This window comes from Mustela putorius, unplaced genomic scaffold, assembly GCF_011764305.1.
Source record: "Mustela putorius furo isolate JIRA1106 unplaced genomic scaffold, ASM1176430v1.1 tig00003853_pilon_pilon_pilon, whole genome shotgun sequence".
In the NCBI taxonomy this organism is placed as follows: domain Eukaryota; kingdom Metazoa; phylum Chordata; class Mammalia; order Carnivora; family Mustelidae; genus Mustela; species Mustela putorius.
In genome coordinates, this window is record NW_025422005.1 from 75065238 (window position 1) to 75083722 (window position 18485).

Genomic DNA, 18485 nt, shown 5'->3' on the forward strand with positions numbered 1-18485 from the left:
AAAGACTTTATATGTTTATTTGACAGACGGAGATCACAACTAGGCAGAGAGGCAGGAGGCAGGCAGAGAGAGAGAGAAAGGTGGAAGCAGATTCCCTGCTGAGCAGAGAGCTCGATCCCAGGACCCTGAGACCATGACCTGAGCCAAAGGCAGAGGCTTAACCCACTGAACCACACAGGTGCCTCTATGAAAGAGCTTTTATATTTGCCTCCCACCATCCAGTTATCAAGAGCCTTGCATCAGGGACGCCTGGTATCTCAGTTAATTAAGTGTCTGCCTTTGGTTCTGGTCATGATGCCAGGGTCCTGGGATCAAGTTCCATATCAGGCTCCTTGCTCAGCAGGGAGCCTGCTTCTCCCTCTCTTTCTGCCTCTTCCCTCTGCTTATTCTCTCTCTCTTAAATAAATAAATAAATAAATAAATAAATAAAATCTTTACAAAAAGAGAGAGAGAGCTTTGCATCAGGCTATTAATGTAATTCTGATATTTGGGAAACAGTAGTTTGGTTCCATCAGATGCAAGAACACAACATTTTCATAGTAAAGTATTTACATTTTTCATTAAGAGCAATAGGAGAGATATTTATTACTTTTTGAAATGATAAACATTTCAAATGGAATGCAATAGGAGAGATATTTATTACTTTTTGAAATGATAAACATATTATTCATTCATACAACCATTCATTTATTTATTCATTCTTTCAATCACCATGCACCCTGAGTTTTACTGTGCTTTAATGTGATGGCAGACAGTCCTTAGAACTCAAAGATATTTCCTGAAGGAACAAGCAATTTTATTTTCAGGCAGTATGAATTATATTGAAGCTAAACTTACAAGCAGAAAATTTGTTTGTACTCTGAGTCTTAATCACTGTCCAGAAAAAAAACATAAATATGTATATACATTCACAGCCTCTATTATCAACTAAATAACATTGTTTAAGGTCCCTCTAGAGTGTAAGCTGCATGAGGACAAAATATTTACTTTCCTATCTTCATAGAATCCAAAATAATGGCTGGAGTGAATAGGTGTTTAGTAAATAGTCAAAATTATTAAAACTGAGAGTTCTTTAGAATAGAATAATATTAGAATAAAGGTGTGAATAAATTGTTAACCTCTTTTGAAAACATTTTCTTTATTTTTAGGTGATCAACACATGGTAAATGTTTATTGAAAAGACATGAAAACAATATTTTGAAGAGATGAATGCATTCCCATATTAATCACAACCTTCGCAATAGCCAAGATATCGAAACAACCTAAACGAACTTCAGTGGATGAATAGGTAAAAAAGATTTGGTACATATACACAATGGAGTATTATTCAGCCCTGATAAAAAGAGGGTATCCTGCTATAACCTTGAGCACATTATGTTAGTGAGAAAATTCAGACAGAGAAAGATAAAGAGTGTATGATCTCACTTACATGGCGAATCTAAAAAAGCAAGTTTTTTTTCTTTTTGTTCTTCAGTTTAGGGTGTCTCTATACCCAGGTTGTCAAACATCTATTTGATTCAAGCTCTCAATGAGAACAGATATTTCTATAGAAAAGCTTGCTTTTTCAGTAAATCACACCATTTATTGTGTGATTATTCATCATTACATGTTTCTTTCATAAAAATGCAAAGCCCTTTTTCCTTCTCAATGTTTGAATCCACAGCAGATGGGTCAGTTTAAAATCTGCAGTGGAGATGTGTTGACATCCTTGCAGAGACACAGGGGTTGTATACATAAGGTCACAGAGTAGGAGACATCACCAGAAAAGTGTGTCTTGTTCTCCCAGCCTTTAAATCATCTTGGAGACCTTCATCTCGTGTCTAAAATCCAAACTATCTATTAACTCAGACCTTTGGAGTGTTTGTAGAATTCTGGCAATTGAAAACGATCATGGAGGTGTCAACATTTTGTTTTTCTAGGAAATGCATATATACTACATTCTAGGCCTAAACATACTTTGAAGAGATGTACAGAAAAGTAGGTAATGGTTCTTGTTCTCAGATAAACTTTACTCTTATTTGAAAACCAATACTAGACCCCATTTAGTTGCTCCTGGTCCAGGACTGCATTTTTTTACTGGATCCTATGTGTCCTGTTTTAATAAGGAGACTGTGCGTCTTTCTGGTATCTGGGTGTCACTGCTGACTTGGATCCTGATTGCAAGAGTCCACAAATGTCCGGGCATTCCCATTTCCCCAGGATACTGGCTACACAGTACTCCCATGCATGCACATGTTCAATTTATACTACCAATTTATGTAGATAGATACTTAAATAATTGAATTAAGCAATCTTTTGTCATTTAAAGTGATGCCTCAGTGTATTTTATATATATTTACAATTTTGCACATGCATACTTCCTAAAAATTAACACGGCATATGGAAGTATACATGCACTTATTCTTTCTGATGTGAGTCAGGCACTGACATTCTCTTATAGGCAATTTTTATATTCAAAACTTTGCTGAATAAAAGTGAAAACCATGAGCACCAAAAATAAGCCAGAGGATATAGCCACAGGAGTATATAGCTGTCCTTCTAAAGGAGTGCTAATTCCCTTTAAATAGTGATAATATACCTGTCACTAGGTGATCAACAAATCTAACAGGGGCAGTAACTATTTTAATAAAGTCATGGCCTAATCCCTCCACAGCTTGTGTGACCCAGGAAGGAGTGTTACTTTTAGTAGCAGCAAGCCTAGATTTCAACTTCTTTATCTCTGCCTCCATCCTCTCAGATTTCTCTCTAAATCCTTCATTTAATAGATCTTGTTGGACCTAAACAAAAATTAAGAAAATAAAATTGTTAAAATGATCATTCTTTTCAAGAATTGCACTTCATATCCAGAAACATGGTCAAACTATCTATGTTTTACTCCTAAAATTGCTCCTTTTTACTCAATCCTGAAAGGAGAATTTGGCATTGAGGATTATCTCCAGTCTTGCATCTAAACATTGAGAGGAAGCATAATTTAAAGCCTTCCTGATATTCACACAACATTAAGATTTTGCTAGAATGCTCAGCTTGATATGAGGACAAATTTACATGTTTCAGTCAAAAAATGCCAGTTAAAGGTAGCCTTGGTCTGATTGCACTACCTCTTAATTCCACTTGGGTTGGTATAGTCACCCAAATAATAGAAATGATGAGAACTTATAAACTCTTCTAGAAATCTATTATAAACATGTCTGATGGACAATGAGAGAATTCCTCCCAATGCCATCTGATAAGTTGGGTAAACTACCCACACTTGGAGACAATATAGCAAGTTTAGAAGCTATCACTTCCCTGTGTTTTTAAGTCTGTACATTTCTGATAGTTTTATGTCAACATAGACCTATCTCAAGAACTTTGGGCAGCAGTAGAGTTTCTGATAATTGTCAGTGATCTTGGTAAAGCAAATCAGTTGCTGCTCATATTAAATATGTATAGTTGGAATATCTATCTAATCAAGCCTCATGAGATCATTTTAAAATCCCCCAAATAGCAGCTCAAATGCTATTCGTATTCTCCAAGGGCTTGGAGGGACCATACTCATCTTGAACCCTCCAGAGTCAATGTACAGAGTGGAATCCAAACGCTCCTTTAGAAAAGAAGGAGGAAGAAGAGGGGAAGGAAGAAGAGAAGGAGGACAAGGGGCTAAGGGAAAGGAGAAAGGAAAAAGGAGAAAGGAGAAAGGAAAGGAGAGGCAGAGGAAGTGGGAGAAGAGAAGAATTCAAAGAATTCAGTGTTTTAATAAGTCACAAGTGGTTAATGACAATGGTGCTTCCTGCCATGAGCTCATTGTAGCCTTCTTTTCCCGGGATACCAGAAGAAGGACCACCAAACATTACCAAGACCATGGCTAGACTTACCTTCAAGTTATGCTCCAATATCGCGTTCTGTTCTTTTATTAGTTTTTCTCTCTCATTCTCCAGTTTCTCTTTCAGTTGGTCTATGTTTTCCTGGAGAGTCTTTTTTTGAGCCTCCATATGCTGTTGCTCCTCCAGTAGTTTCTGTTTTAGCATCTCCTGTTCCCTCTCAGCTGCCTCCTTGCTGACCCGCTCCTCTGCCCCAAGGAAAGTTTAGAGAGGCAAGACAATTAAGCAAGGATTGATATCTATCTTTCTAAGTTCGGAGACAAAACCAAATTGGAAGGGAAGGTGGAAAATCTCTGAATTCTTCATGTCCTCACCATTGAAACCATTTCAGAATATTTTGGGAAAGTCCCTGTCTGGCTAACATACCACCACAACTTGCCTTGTTTTTAGACTTAGCAGAGTTGTTCCAAGAAGAGAAAGCTCCTTGTTTTGCCCTCACACCTGCCTGAGGGCTATACCCAACCCATTGTGAGCCAAGCCCTGCCCCATACCTGCTATGGCCTTCTCCCCATCAGTGAGGGCTTTATCTGACTGCCAGATGGATTCCTCTATTAAAGCCTGTGACTGCAGAAAGCTCTGGAGGACTTCATTTGCCTGAGGAACCAAGAAGAAGCAAAGAACTTAGAGTTCCACTATGGAGATTAGTGCTGCAAAAACAAGTATGTCCATATGATTTTTGCTTCATGCTTAAAATTCTACAGTGGCTCACTACAAGGTGTCCAAGCTCCTTAGTGTGACCAGAGACTCTCCATAGCTCCTGCTTCCTGTCTCTCTCCAGGCTCTCCCCCAGTGCTACCTACTTTCTTCTATCCAGGAAGTTACTACTAATAACTTTTCTTCCTTCTTTTTTTTCTTTTCAGCGTAACAGATTTCATTGTTTATGCACCCCACCCAGTGCTCCATGCAATACATGCCCTCCATAATACCCACGACCTGGTTCCTCCAACCTCCTACCCACTGCCCCTTCAAACTCTCAGATTGTTTTTCAGAGTCCATAGTCTCTCATGGTTCCCCTTCCAATTTCCCCCAACTCCCTTCTCCTCTCCATCTCCCTATGTCCTCCATGTTATTTTTTATGCTCCACAAATAAGTGAAACCATATGATAATTGACTCTCTCTGCTTGACTTATTTCACTCAGCATAATCTCTTCCAGTCCCATCCATGTTGATACAAAAGTTGGGTATTCATCCTTTCTGGTGGAGACATAATACTCCATAGTGTATATGAACCACATCTTCCTTATCCATTCGTCCATTGAAGGGTATCTTGGTTCTTTCCACAGTTTGGTAACTGTGGCCATTGCTGCTCTAAACATTGGGGTACAGATGGCCCTTCTTTTCACTACATCTGTATCTTTGGGGAAAATAGCCAACTACTAATAACTTCTAGTAACAAGTAACTTCTAGTAACCTACTTCCAGGTTCCAGCCAGTCAGAACTGTGCTCAGTTCTATAAATCTACAATCTCTAGTACTTTGATATATTTGCTTCTCATTGGGAAAAGTTGCCTGTAATTTGTGCCATTGCTCTCCTCTGTTATTTGCTGGCTTTAACTTTAGGCAAGTTATTTTAACCTGCCTGTGCCTCTCAATTCAGATCTATAAAATGTTGACAATAGATATAGATGTTTCTTAATGTTGTTTTAAGGATTAAGCTAAAAAATCCAGTGAAACAGCTTTATGTTATGCTTATAGGAAATAAGAGTCCAATATATATTAGTTGCATTTATTATTATTATTTTTAAATTATTATTATATTTGTTACCAAAGCCTATGCAGCCCATTCTCTTTATTTAGTTATATTATTTTTTAAATCCAAGTATAGATGACACACAATATTACATTAGTTTCAGATGTACAACAGAGTGTTTTGACAAGTTTATCTATTATGCTATGTTCACCACAAGTACAGCCAGCATCTGTCTCATTACATTGCTATTAGAATATCTTTGACTGTATTCCTTATGCTGTGTCTTTTATTCTCATGACTTATTCAGCTTCATAACTGGAAGCCTGTATCTCTCACCACACTTCACCCATTTTGTCCATTCTACCAACCCCCCCCTTGGCAAACATCCTTTTGTTTTCTGTGTTTATAGGTCTGATTCTTTTTGTTTGCTTATTCATTTGTGTGTGTGTGTGTGTGTGTTTTAATATTCCACTTATGAGTGAAATCATATGGTATTTCTCTTTCTCAGTCTGACTTATTTCACTTAGCATAATATCCTTTAGGTCCATCTATGTTATCTCAGATGGCACGATCACATCCTTTCTATGACTGCATAACAGTGCACCATATGGAGACCATCGTCACAGGTAAATATGTATTATAACTTTGTATGCAATTGTCCATGTATTTGACTTCCTCTCTTACATTTGATCATACTTAAGTACAATGACTCTAACTTGTAAATTGTCAGCACTTGGCATAGTCAATGCTGTGTTGTTAGATGAAGAAATGAGTAATTTCTATTCCATCTCTTGTGGATTTCAGAAATCCATACTCTTTTGGGGGAATAAGCATTTCCACTCTTCTCAGGAGTAAATAGCAAATAATGGACCTCAGAAGCTAAACTGTCATGATATCCCCATGCTGTTGTCACCCACAACAGGGGCTGTGCTCTCAGATTGTTTGGAGACCCCTTAGACTCTATCATGTAGGCTCCCCATGCTCCCCTATTCCTCACCTTCACTCCTTTCCTGGGCACTTGTGAATATTTCCATTCAATACTTTCTTTTGCTTCCCTGTAGAGCTTGTATCCCCCAGGAACAGAGAAAGTTCCTGCTGAAATCCTTTCCCTTAGGACCTGTGACATTTCATCAAGCCTGGACTGGCAGTATTTAAGGGATGCCTCTTCATTCTGCTGCAAGAAATGCTCTTTCTTATCCATTATGAGTTCCTACAAGGGGAAAGTAGAGAGATGTTACCTGAAGAAAGGAACAAAAACAGTACCATTCCAAAGAATCTAGTAGAGGGATTGGTCTAACTGTGGTCCTCATGAGAAAAGTGTTCCATTGGAGAAGGACATGGAATAAAACAGGAATCACAAGACTTGATTTACTCAACCTTGAATGCTCTCTGCAAGACTCTGGGCAAGTTTCTTAAACTTCCTGGTTCTTCTGAAATGTTGGAGTTGTATTTCCTAATCTCTGGGGCTCCTTGCCACTGGAGCATTCAGTGATTTCATCGTCAATGATACAGTGATACATTAGGGAACAATAGAAGTTGAAAATGACCTGGAATGAGCATCTGATAAGAGAAAATTTGCTTCATGACAATGGGAGTATGTCCCAGAAAGCACCCATGCTTAGGAATGACTTTTGGGTGTTGTGGGCAGGCTTGGAATCCACAGAAGTATTCAGATCAGGAAGATATCTATTGATTTTACTTCAGAGATAAGAGAGATAAAGTGCTTCAGTTTTAGGAGGAAAGGAAAAAGAAAGAAATGTAGTCCTTTGAAACTCTCTTTCTCATGAGAATCTAGATTTCTTTTATCCTTGAATAAGACATGAGCCACTGGGTCAATAAAGGTAATTCTAGGGTTCATTCTTTAAAGGTAAGGGTCCTTAAGAATAATTACTGAGACACATTACCACAAGAGACTTCTGGAACTTCTGCTTGTCATCCTTGAAGGAATGCTTCATGAACACTTCAATGGCTTCCTTCTCACAGTCTGCATGCACATCCAGCAGCTCCTGGAGCGTGTCTGTGGGGAGTGTCAGTCGCTGGGACATCTGCTCACTGTAGTGGTTGGCTGCCTTCTGCACGGCCTCAGAGTTCTCAAGCCGGGCTAGTGTTGTCATTGTGTTCTCCAAACAAGGCACTTCTCCAGTATTGATGGCATCCACATAGGTCACCACCAGAGTCTTCAGCCCTGAATGAGCCAGGATATTGAAAGGATAAATACAGAATACTAGACTGAAGTCACAGGTGTGCACACATACTCACACCTCCCCCCACCCAACACAAACATAGAGGCCTGTGTCCTATATTCACCTTTGTTTTCCTATTGACTCTTAATTTTTATGGTTCTCCAGGGCACATGGCTAAAATAATTTTTAAAAACTCTTTCCTCAACATACTAAATGGCATCTGGAGAACATAATTTCCCATTAAAAAAATAAAAAGCAAAATAGATTATACAGGTAGACAGATGAGACAGGATAAATCAGATTATATTTATTACTAATTCTGAAGCTTCCAATGGATTTTTACTGATTCCTGAGCTAATATTTATTTTTGGACTGCTCTAAATTGCTCAATTATTTTTTATATTCTTTTTGCAAATAACACTTATGAGATAGGACTTCCTGTGGAGGGGGGAATGGAAGTACTCCATTCTTATACCCAGTTAGTGATTTATTTTTGTCAGTGGAGGATTTAAAAAAAAAAATTTATTTATTTATCTGAAAGAGAGCAGGGGAGGGGATGGGGCCAGAGGGAGAAGCAGACTCCCCGCTGAGCAGGGAGCCTGATGCAGGACTCAATCCTGGGACTCCAAGATCATGACCTGAGCCAAAGGAGTCATTTAACCGAGTCACCCAGGCACCCAGTGGAGGATTTTTTTACATAAGTAGATGCTATAGGTATCAGTGACAAAGTGTGTCATTTGGGAGAGGGATTTATAAACCCCTAAAAGTGAGATAATTATAAAATATACACATCTCTTCATGGAGTTAGAATGTGTGTATACCTAGAATTCCATATAGAATCAAACAAAATTGCTGATATTAGGCCCCACCAAAATGGGAAAAGGAGACTCACGATTTCCAGTGACTGTGACTTCTTCTCTGAGAGTCTTGGCCCTTGCCTGGGTGAGGATGTAAGAACAAAAATTTTTTGCTTGTGTCAGGAATTTAGGATCCAGTTGATGTTCAGGTATATTCTCAATATCAGCTAGGAGTTTTGTGTCATTTACTGGCCGATCAAAGACAAAACACTTCCGTTTTGGAAAGAAATGCCTGATGCACTCTCTCAGTAGATTGGATGCTTGGATTTTGTAGTTGTTGCCTGAGAGATAGGAACAACAGATTACCTTGGGAACAGTCTTCAGGCAAGGGGGCTAATAGATTGTATGGCGGGTATTTTTATTCTTTGCTGTCTCCTGTGATTGAAACACCTTTAACACAGACATTCAATACTTCCTTGAACAGCAAACTCATTCCAATGGTAGCATTTTGGAAAGAAATTAGGGGAGACATCTGATCCAGGTAAATGAAACCTGTGGCTCATAACTCCAGACCTAAAAATGGTGGTAGAGTTGTCCAATAGATGTTTACTGAACGAATGGCAAAAAAAAAAAAAAAAAAAAAAATCAAGAATCAAATGGAACTTTTTGGTCTAATGTAGAAACTTAGCTTGGGACCAAGAGCCACAGTAAAGGGATAATGGAGTAGTGTTAAGAACAATAGTATTAGACATATTTGAACACTCTGATTATTGAAGAAAAACTTCTTTGATGCTAGAAATAATTTGCATAATGTTAGCTATTTTTTTTTCTTCACAAAAACCGCAGAAGAGTAGATGTAACTCAAATGTAATTCTAGGATGTCACCACTACTCTGCAAACTCCTTGAGGTAAAGAACTAGATATGACTTAACACCGTTGCTTTTCTACCTATCCAGTTTCTCATTAAATGTTTTCAGAAACTTTTAGTAGAAAACTGAAAGCAAGAATGAGTAAATCAGAATTGATCTTTCTCTCAAGGTTTAATGCGATCTATACCATTGTAAATTTAACCCTTTAAAATAATTTATTATTTCAAAATTATAAGATGATAAAAATATGGGAATTAAGAGAAAACTATGATATATACAGTAAAATGAATATTCTGATAGTTATCAGAAATATTGAAAAGGTATAGATTGAAAAGGCATACTTCTTCAGGTTTATTTAAAACACATAGTCATTTTTGTATGCGATATATCTATATAGGCATTAGAAAATTATATCCTTCTTTGAAAAGATTAATATCTAACTATAAAATATATTTTTATTGAAACATATTGTAGTAAATGTTTATTTTCCTTATAATTTCATGCCTAATATGTTTTGGTTAGTTTTCTTCAACACGGAAGGACAGAAGCCAAAGTAAGGAATGGGTATCTGGTCTTTGGAAAGTTAAAGCACCCTTTGAAATCTGGTAGCTACATTAGCCATTGTTTAAAGAACAGATCAGTTTTGAATAATTTCATTCAAGCCTAGGCTCTGCTTTTCTTGAGTGAACTGATACTCCACTTCTTAGAGCTTTTCAGCCCAACCTCAAGTAACCATTTCTACAGACTTCAATCTAGTCTTGAATATAAATACAAATGCCATCCCAAAGATAACAGACTGTGTTCAGCAGCTCCCACCCTCTGTTGGATCACCCACTGCCCAGGCCTTGTTCTAATACCTGGTATCAGCTTCAAGGCATTCTCCAGGTACTCATCTTCTGTGATAGGATGATCATTTAACTTCAGCTCCAGGGTAAAATCCCGTACAGCCCAGATAAAGTCTGGAAAAAAACTCACAAACTCCGTAGAATCTTCTGTTCCATCCTTTTCTGGGAAGGACTTTGCTCTGATTAGTTCTGTGAGCTCTGTCACATAACTAGGACTCAAGTTAAGGAAAAGGAAGTTCCCACTCATCATTCCCACTTTCCTCTAACAAAAAATTATAAACTCTCTCCTTGGCCCTGGGTCCCCTCTGCTCCACCAAAAGCAGCTAAGTGACAGGGAAGGAGAAACTAACTAGAACTCTATTCCCATCAACATACTGAGATGAGTGGTTTGGTCCCTGGAAGGATACTGCAGCTGCTCCAGGGCCTGGTGGTTGATGGTGCCCATGCTGTTGTAGACAAAGGTGCTGCACAGAAGCACAGCCAGTGCAAAGATCCATGAGTCATTCTTAGGGTCACCCTAGAAAGCACATTAGAGCAAGAGTTTTAGGAGTTTAGTCTTTAGAAATTCATTCAGACACTTCTTCTATCAGTCTTCTATTACTTTAGCTTACATACTTGCCATGCAAAGAAATAAGTTTGAAGACAGACATATATACAGATATCAACTTTGACAATTACAAAGACATTTTTTGTGATTGTGGTCTTCCATCTATAAAGAGATTCCAATATTGCAGAGGTTTCTTTTTCCTCAATGGGATGAAATAAAGTAACATATATAGAAAAACTAGTACAGTACCTGGTGTGCAATGGCGAGTGTTAGCATTTATTCATTCTATGTAGAGCTATATAAAATATACCAAAGTTGCTATAACTGGGGATTCAAATTATATTCAATTAATTCCACAAATGTTTATAGGAAGCTACTGAATGTATCCCACTGCTTTTTTATTTAAGAAGCGAACTTGAAAATGGCAATAGTTACTTTCAGGGTGACTGTTTTAAAGTGGTGGTGACAAACATCCATAACAATGAATGTAATAAAGATGACAATACCTATAAAGATATTAGTAATCTTATATTTTAGTAATGTCCATAAGCAGTGGAACCTATAGCTATAATAGAAATTAAGATTTAGAATTTTATCAAGGAAGGCCGGAACTGTGGAACTTGGAGAAAGAGTATATATTTTGAAGGCTTACTGGAAGTCTTGAGCTGAGTGTTCAACTGGTCAAATACAGACATGAAGAAACACAGCCTTTGTTCTCAGCATATCTCATGTGCATGTTGTTTCTTAATACATTTGTGTGTGTGTGTTTGTGGGTCTTAGATTCTACATATGAGTGAAGTCATGAGGTATTTGTCTTTCTCAGTCTTTCTCAGGTATTTGTTTTTCTCAGAAATAAGTCTTTTGACTTATTTCACTTAGCATAATACTCTCTAGGGCCCTCCATGTTGTTGGAAATGGCATGATCTCATCCTTTTTTATATTATTGTAATATTATGTTGTGTATTTATACCACATCCTCCTTTTCCATTTGTCTATTAATGGACTCTGAGGTTGCTTCCTTATCTTGGCTATTGTAAATAAGGCTGCAGTAAACATAGATGTGCATATATCTTTTTGGATTAGTCTTTTCATCTTCTTTGGGTAAACACCCACTAGTGGAATTACTGGAACATATGATATTTCTATTTTTAACTTTGTTTTTTTTAATTTCTTTTCAGGGTTCCAGAATTCATTTTTTTCCTATTTTTAACTTCTTGAAAAATTGCCATACTGAGTTATACAAATAAAAAATTAATAAAAATATAAATAAGCACAGAATGTCTAACTTCTCTTTGGGCTGAAATAGAGAGCTACAGAAATTTAAATACCATTTCCAAGTAAGTCTAAAAGTAAGGCACAAAAGAAGAAATCATTCATGTCACCTATTAGTAGAAAATTAAAATACCAAAAATCCATCTGAAAACATTTTCTATAGAGCAAACATATGCTTTTGTAGAACCAGCACATTCAGAGGTATCTCAAACCCTTCCAGAATGCTCTTTGGATAGCTGGCGAACTTTACCAAAGGAAATGTAAACCCGAATTTTAGCTCCAAACCTCAAATACACACGTTAATCTGGAAGATAAATCAGAAATAATTCTTCTCCTAAGAAAGCATTGATATTTCTCCTCTTTCTCACCAAGGCACACTTATGCTTCACATATGTGGTGCCACTGTGTTGTGCTGCCCAGATCACCTTATAAAATTAAAGGACTGATTCCCCCAGCTAGTGGGAGTGCTGATGGAAGACAGCTCAAACTTGCCATTCCCTTTAATTAGAAAGGTTTCCAGAGCAGCCTTTCCATGATTTATCAACACCCTTGTCCCAACTCAGGATAACTCAAAAGAGCCATCCCAGCCACGGAACACTCATGGAATTGACAGAATTCAGCAATTGCCTTCCAGTGAAACTTCTTCCCCTGTCCCAACTTTCTTCTTTCCAATCATATTTTATTAAATCTGACTGCATATATGTGGTCTTCTCAACTGGACTAGGTGCTTTGAGGGCACGAGTTTTACTGCGGTGACTTGCATCCAGAGTACTAAGCCAAAAGACTACAACTCAGCTATTTATTAATTATTTCTTAAATTTATTTTTAAAAAGATTTCATTTACTTATTTGATAGAGAGAGAGAGAGAGATCACAAGTAGGCAGAGCAGCAGGTAGAGATAAAGGGGGAAGCAGGCTCCCTGCTGAGCAGAGACCCTGATGCAGGGCTCCATCCTGCATCATGACCTGAACCGAAGGCAGAAGCTTAACCCACTGAGCCACCCAGGCACCCCAATTATTTCTTAAATTTATTCAAATAACTCACCCAGTGCCAAGAAATAAAATTTTATCTAATGTACCATAATATCTTACCTAGAAGTGAGATTCAAACAAACCAGCATGCCTTATTTACTATAGTTGGAGTTCAGATTTTGTAAATAGATCACAGCAGTTAAGTCACAAAATAATCATGAAGAGGTAAGGAGCAAATCCAGAATAAAAAAGATTTATCTGTAACTGTCTGCCTTACCTTTTCCACATCACCCAGGCCTTCAGTATCCAGAAGGACCAGAGTGTGGTTTGGCTTGCAGGGATGAGGCACACACCACATCCAGATGCCCTTGGTTTTAGACTGCACTGTAGAGCCCAGAGGGAAACCTGCAAGCAGACAGGAGAAGGCAACATTCAGTGACAGGAGATTCATCCAAGCAGCCAAAGGGTACGAAGTCACACTTTGGGAAATGTAAGTACTCCAGCATATAATATTGTTCTTTCTTTATTTCATCAAGAGTGTCCTACTTTGTGTCATCTTTTTCAAGGAGGAGGAGATGTTAAACATGATAATGATGCCAGGCAATGGCTCAAGATGGAGACAAAGGCATTCATGAATCAGGGGAAAAAAATGGAGATCATTGATAACCATCCATGAGCATTTTGAAAGAATAGTGAGGCACAAAGTTAAAGAGCAGTGTATTAAAGATAGACATGGGAAAAGGAATAGTGGGAAGAGGAAATTGACATCATATGTTTTGCCAAAGTGATAAAAAAAAAAATAGAGGGGAAGAAGGTTGGTAGCTACAACGATATGTGAAACCCAGGAAAAACTTTTAAGATGATAGTTGTTATGGGATAATTGAGCACAAAGATCAAGAAAGAATTCTTGAGATGTTTCAAGGTGTGCAACTTTGTAAGGTACTTCAGGTAGCATGGGGACAGGACCTGTAGGCAGAAAGAGCTGCAGTTTTGTTGTATGAAGTTGGTGGTTATATGTTTATGACTCAAGAGGAAGGGGATGTGCAGGGAGTATTAGATCATAAATATTTCTTTCAATTTCTACTTGTAAAACTATTCTCACAAGGATTCTCTGGTGCTTATCATTCAGTTCAATATCAACTATTGGTGAGAGGCACAGGCAGCCAGGAGACCAGCACATATTTGATTCTTAACGGAACTATGCAAGCTATAGGTCAGCCTTCTGGGCTTAAGGTAAACATTTTTCTGCTTCTATCCTTCCTCAATAGATATTCAAACATCTTTATATGTTGATGGGAATATCCCTTAAAAAAGCAAATGTGTTTCAAGAGAGAGGAGATGCAATTATAAGAACCCAGTACTCGATCAGGTTAAGAAGGCAGGATCCTGAGCATTAGTAGGGGAGATTTTTCTTAACAGTAGTAAAACAACATGGTAACAGATTACAATAAGAGTAATTTAATGGTGAGAATTAGAATCAGAAGGTTGGTTGATTGTGAGGAGTTTGGTTCTCCTTTCTTGTGACCAGGGAAAACAGTGAAAGGCCTAAGAGATATAGCTAGAGGTAACCAGTTGGCCCCAGGCTGAGTACAACACTCACCTCGGTTCTGTCCCGCAAGACGGTTCATCAAGTAGGATTTGCCAGTACGATACAGTCCTACAATGGCCACAACCACTACTGGTTGAGAAATACCTTCAAGAATCTGTACAGCTGTCTGGTTCACTGACAGCTGCATATTGTTTTCCACCAGACAAATGGGAGCAGTCATATGGGATTCAGATGCCATGGCAACCTGCCAACCTAAAAAAGCCTCCTAGTAGAAATAAAATAACAATGTAATTCTCTGACTTGGAGTTATCCAAAACACTCGTCAGTTTAGGACTAGGTGAAACTTCTGTACTTTCTATGAGACAAAATATAACCTAGAGTTACCTGCAGAGAGCTTCCTCTATTACTCCCCCAAATCTGTGATATTAGTGAAGAAACATTGAGTATTGTTATTCTCCAAAGTTTTGCTTCAATAGTAATAATAAAATTCAAGCAAGTGTTACTGTCACTGAGGGCCTAAAATATACCAGGTCCTGTGATACATACCTTACATACCCAGCTTCATTGATACTGATAAGAACCTACAAGTTCGAAATTATTGTACCCATTTTGCAAGAAAACTAAATGAGTCTAACAAAAGCTGAGTAAGACACAGAGCCAGGATTAAAACTATACAACTGAGGAAAATGGCAAGCTAGGAAGCTCTAAGCTCCAAGATACCAAAAATTACCAAAACATTGGCTAGAATAATCTTATAGTGATTCTGTAAAGAGTGTCAAATATCTAAAGCAACCAAAGAAGCATCCGATCAAGAAACACACACACACACACACACACACACACACACACACATTAGAATGGTAGGAAATTCTGTGGTGTTTTTGTTTGTCTTTGGCCCACACACTTCCTGGTGTGGTATTAGTCTTGGTCTGGAGTAGGTGGCAACCCAGTTCTCACTTTTCTCCTTTGACCCAGAGGTAACAGAGCAGACCTTGTTCACAGTGTTCTGATCTGTCTGGGGTTTACCTCCTCAAGTCTCTATTTCATGTCACATAGATCTCAGCCAGAAACAGGGGCCAGGAATGTGGTAGTAAAACTTGGATTTCATGTGGAAAGAAGCGGTGGCTTTGGTTTCCGGGGATTGCTCATGAAAACTGCAGAGAGATGGATTTGCAGATTCCTGACACAAGAGTTACCAGAGAAGACAAAGACTTGGGCAGTAGTTCAGTTCCCACTTTCCTCCTTTAGACTGGATGGACCAGAGCAGACTATGTTTATAATGTTCTAATCTGTTCTGAATTGCCTGAAGGACTAGTCTTTGTTTCACCTAAATCAAATCTCAGACAGGAAGAAGTAATGGGCATTGTTTGGGAAAGCTGAAAGGAGACTGACCTGGCAAGATATTATGAGTGTGTGATATTGTGATTTATAATAAGAAGTATATATTTGGTCTTTGTCCCTGCTCCTGACACACAGCTTCCAAAACACGTTTAATTTTGCAAGCAATGAAAGTAATGGAAGTAACTTTTGTTATAATGTTTGGTCTTTTGTCCCTGGTTCCTAAGATAGGTCCAGAGTGAAGAAGGTGAAAGAAGTGTCTTCTGTTAATACATAATAAGAACCTTTCAACTACACCTATGTTTACATCAATAGGATGACTTTGAAGAGCCCCTGGATGACCACCAAATGAAGGTTAGTTGCTAGGGGAACTGACCATGCGATTAAAGAGTTGGAACTTTCAGCCTCATCTCCCAGCTTCTGGGGAGGGGAGAAGGGCTGAAGGTTGAGTTAATCACTAGTGGCCAATGATTTACTCCACAATGCCTATTTAATGAAGACTCCATTAAAAAACAAACAAACAAACAAACAAAACCCTTACTGAAGGGGTTTAAAGAATTTTCAAGTTGGTGAATATGTGCAGGTACTCAGAGGGTAGTGTGCCCAGAAAAAACATGGAAGCTCCTCACACTTTTCTTGGTATTTTGCCCTACGCATTTCTTTCACTTTGCTCTTCTGGGGTTTTTTCTTTCTTTCTTATAAATCAGCAATCGAGTGAGTAAACTGTTTTTCATGAGTTCTGGAAGCTGTTCTAGCAAAGTACTGAATGTGGAGTACAGATGGAGAACATAGCCACTCAGAAGCACAGGTGACAAACTGGAATTGAGATTGGTACCTGAAGTGGGGCTAGTCCTGTGGGGCTGTGCCCTTACTTTGTAGGGCAGGCACTAACTTCAGACTGTTTGTGTCAGAATTACTTACTGCGGAAGATTGCCCATATATGTGGTGCCCATATATGTGGAAGTGAGGTATTGAGAACAGTGTTGCGAGAAATAGAACTTTTTTCCCTTTTCAGGGTAGAGACAAACAATAGACCATCAAAGGCCCCAAGGAGATTTTCAGAGGGTAATTAAGACATTTAAAAGCAGCACGTATAGGGGGAGATTGAAAAAGCCACACATAAGCTCAGGTGGGAGTGTGCTCAGAAAAGCCCTAAAAAGACTTTTAAGTTTTCTCCCTAGGTTAAGCCTAAGGCTCAAGACCAAGACCCAGCTAATGAGCAAAGACTTCCTTAGTAAAAAATGCTGTATACAAAGAATGGAAAAGGTGGCTGTTTCTACAAATGAGCAGTTTTCAACTGAAACAGCAAAAATCACAAGGCATGCAGAGAAATAAGAAAATGCAGCCCATTCAAAGGAAGTAAACAAATGTGGCAGGAAACATCCCTGAAGAAACACAAGCATTGCGTGTTCTAGGCAAAGACTAAAGTAATTTTCTTAACTATGCTCAAAAAGTTAAAGGGAAACACAACTAAAGTAAATCAGGAAAACAATATATATAAACAAAATTAGTCCAGTTGCAGTGTGTACTGGTGTAAAGATAGGCATATTGACCAAAGGAATAGAACAGAGAGACCAGAAATAAACCCTCCCATATATGGCCAAATGATTTTTGACAAGCCTGCTGAGATTTTCCCAATGGGGAAAGCACAGTGTTTTCAAGAAGCAGTGCTGGGGAAATGTGATATTCACATGCAACAGGATGAAGTTGGGCCATTATTTTAACACCATTTATAAAATTTATCTCAAAACATATTAAACAGAAGAGATGAAACTACAAAAATTCATAGAAGCAAACACAGGAGAAAACCTTCGTGGTACTGGATTTGACAATGATATTTTTGGATAGGACACCAAAGGCGTGATCAAAATATAAAAAAATGGTAAATAGGACTTCATCAAAGCTAATAATTTTATATATCAAAGAGCACCCTCAAGAGAGTAACAAGGAAACCCACAGAATAAAAGAAGAGAACTGCATGTCACGTACCTGGCAAGGGATTAATATCCAGAATCTTTAAGAACTCTTCCAACTTAGTAATAACAACAAAAACAATGCAATTCAAAAATGGACAAAGGACTCAGACAAGAAGATACATGTTTACGCAATAGATAGGTGAGATGTTCAACATCACTAATCATTATGAGAAAGCAAATAAAAACCACAGTGAGGTACAACTACACACCCATTAGGATGGCTATTATTAAAAAAGTGAAAACAAAGCAAACAAACAGCGAACAACTAGCACTGACCAGGATGTAGAGCAATTGAAACCCTTGTTCATTGCTGGTAGGCAATAAAATGTTGTATAAAATGTTACAACCACTGTGGAAAAAACTATGCTGGCTACTCCCAATATTGATCATAGAAATACCATTTGATCTAGCAATTCCACATCAGGGCACATGTACAAAAACATTAAAAGCAGGGACTCCAAACTCAACACCCAAAAAACAGATAATCATGTCAAAAGATCCACAGATGACATGAATAGACACTTCTCCAAAGAAGATACACAAATGTCTAGCAGATACATTAAAAAAATGTTCATCATCATTAGCCATC

General features: G+C 38.1%; 1 protein-coding gene across 2 annotated transcripts in view; it reads right to left on the minus strand.

The window, feature by feature from the left end:
• Window positions 1-705: 705 nt before the first annotated feature.
• Window positions 706-18485, minus strand: part of LOC101671409 (guanylate-binding protein 6-like) — a 28719-nt gene continuing 10939 nt past the window's right edge. Inside the window, exons 2-11 of one of the 2 annotated variants that reach the window (XM_004752637.3) lie at window positions 14634-14847; window positions 13311-13438; window positions 10651-10760; window positions 10256-10452; window positions 8625-8870; window positions 7454-7734; window positions 6547-6759; window positions 4352-4454; window positions 3855-4048; window positions 706-2777 (exon numbers count right to left, since the gene is read on the minus strand). In XM_004752637.3, coding sequence (XP_004752694.1) covers window positions 2550-2777; window positions 3855-4048; window positions 4352-4454; window positions 6547-6759; window positions 7454-7734; window positions 8625-8870; window positions 10256-10452; window positions 10651-10760; window positions 13311-13438; window positions 14634-14820 — 1887 coding nt within the window. In that variant the 5' untranslated portion in view covers window positions 14821-14847 and the 3' untranslated portion in view covers window positions 706-2549. The remainder of the gene's footprint in view (window positions 2778-3854; window positions 4049-4351; window positions 4455-6546; window positions 6760-7453; window positions 7735-8624; window positions 8871-10255; window positions 10453-10650; window positions 10761-13310; window positions 13439-14633; window positions 14848-18485) is intronic. The other variant, XM_045064821.1, reaches the window with a different exon arrangement.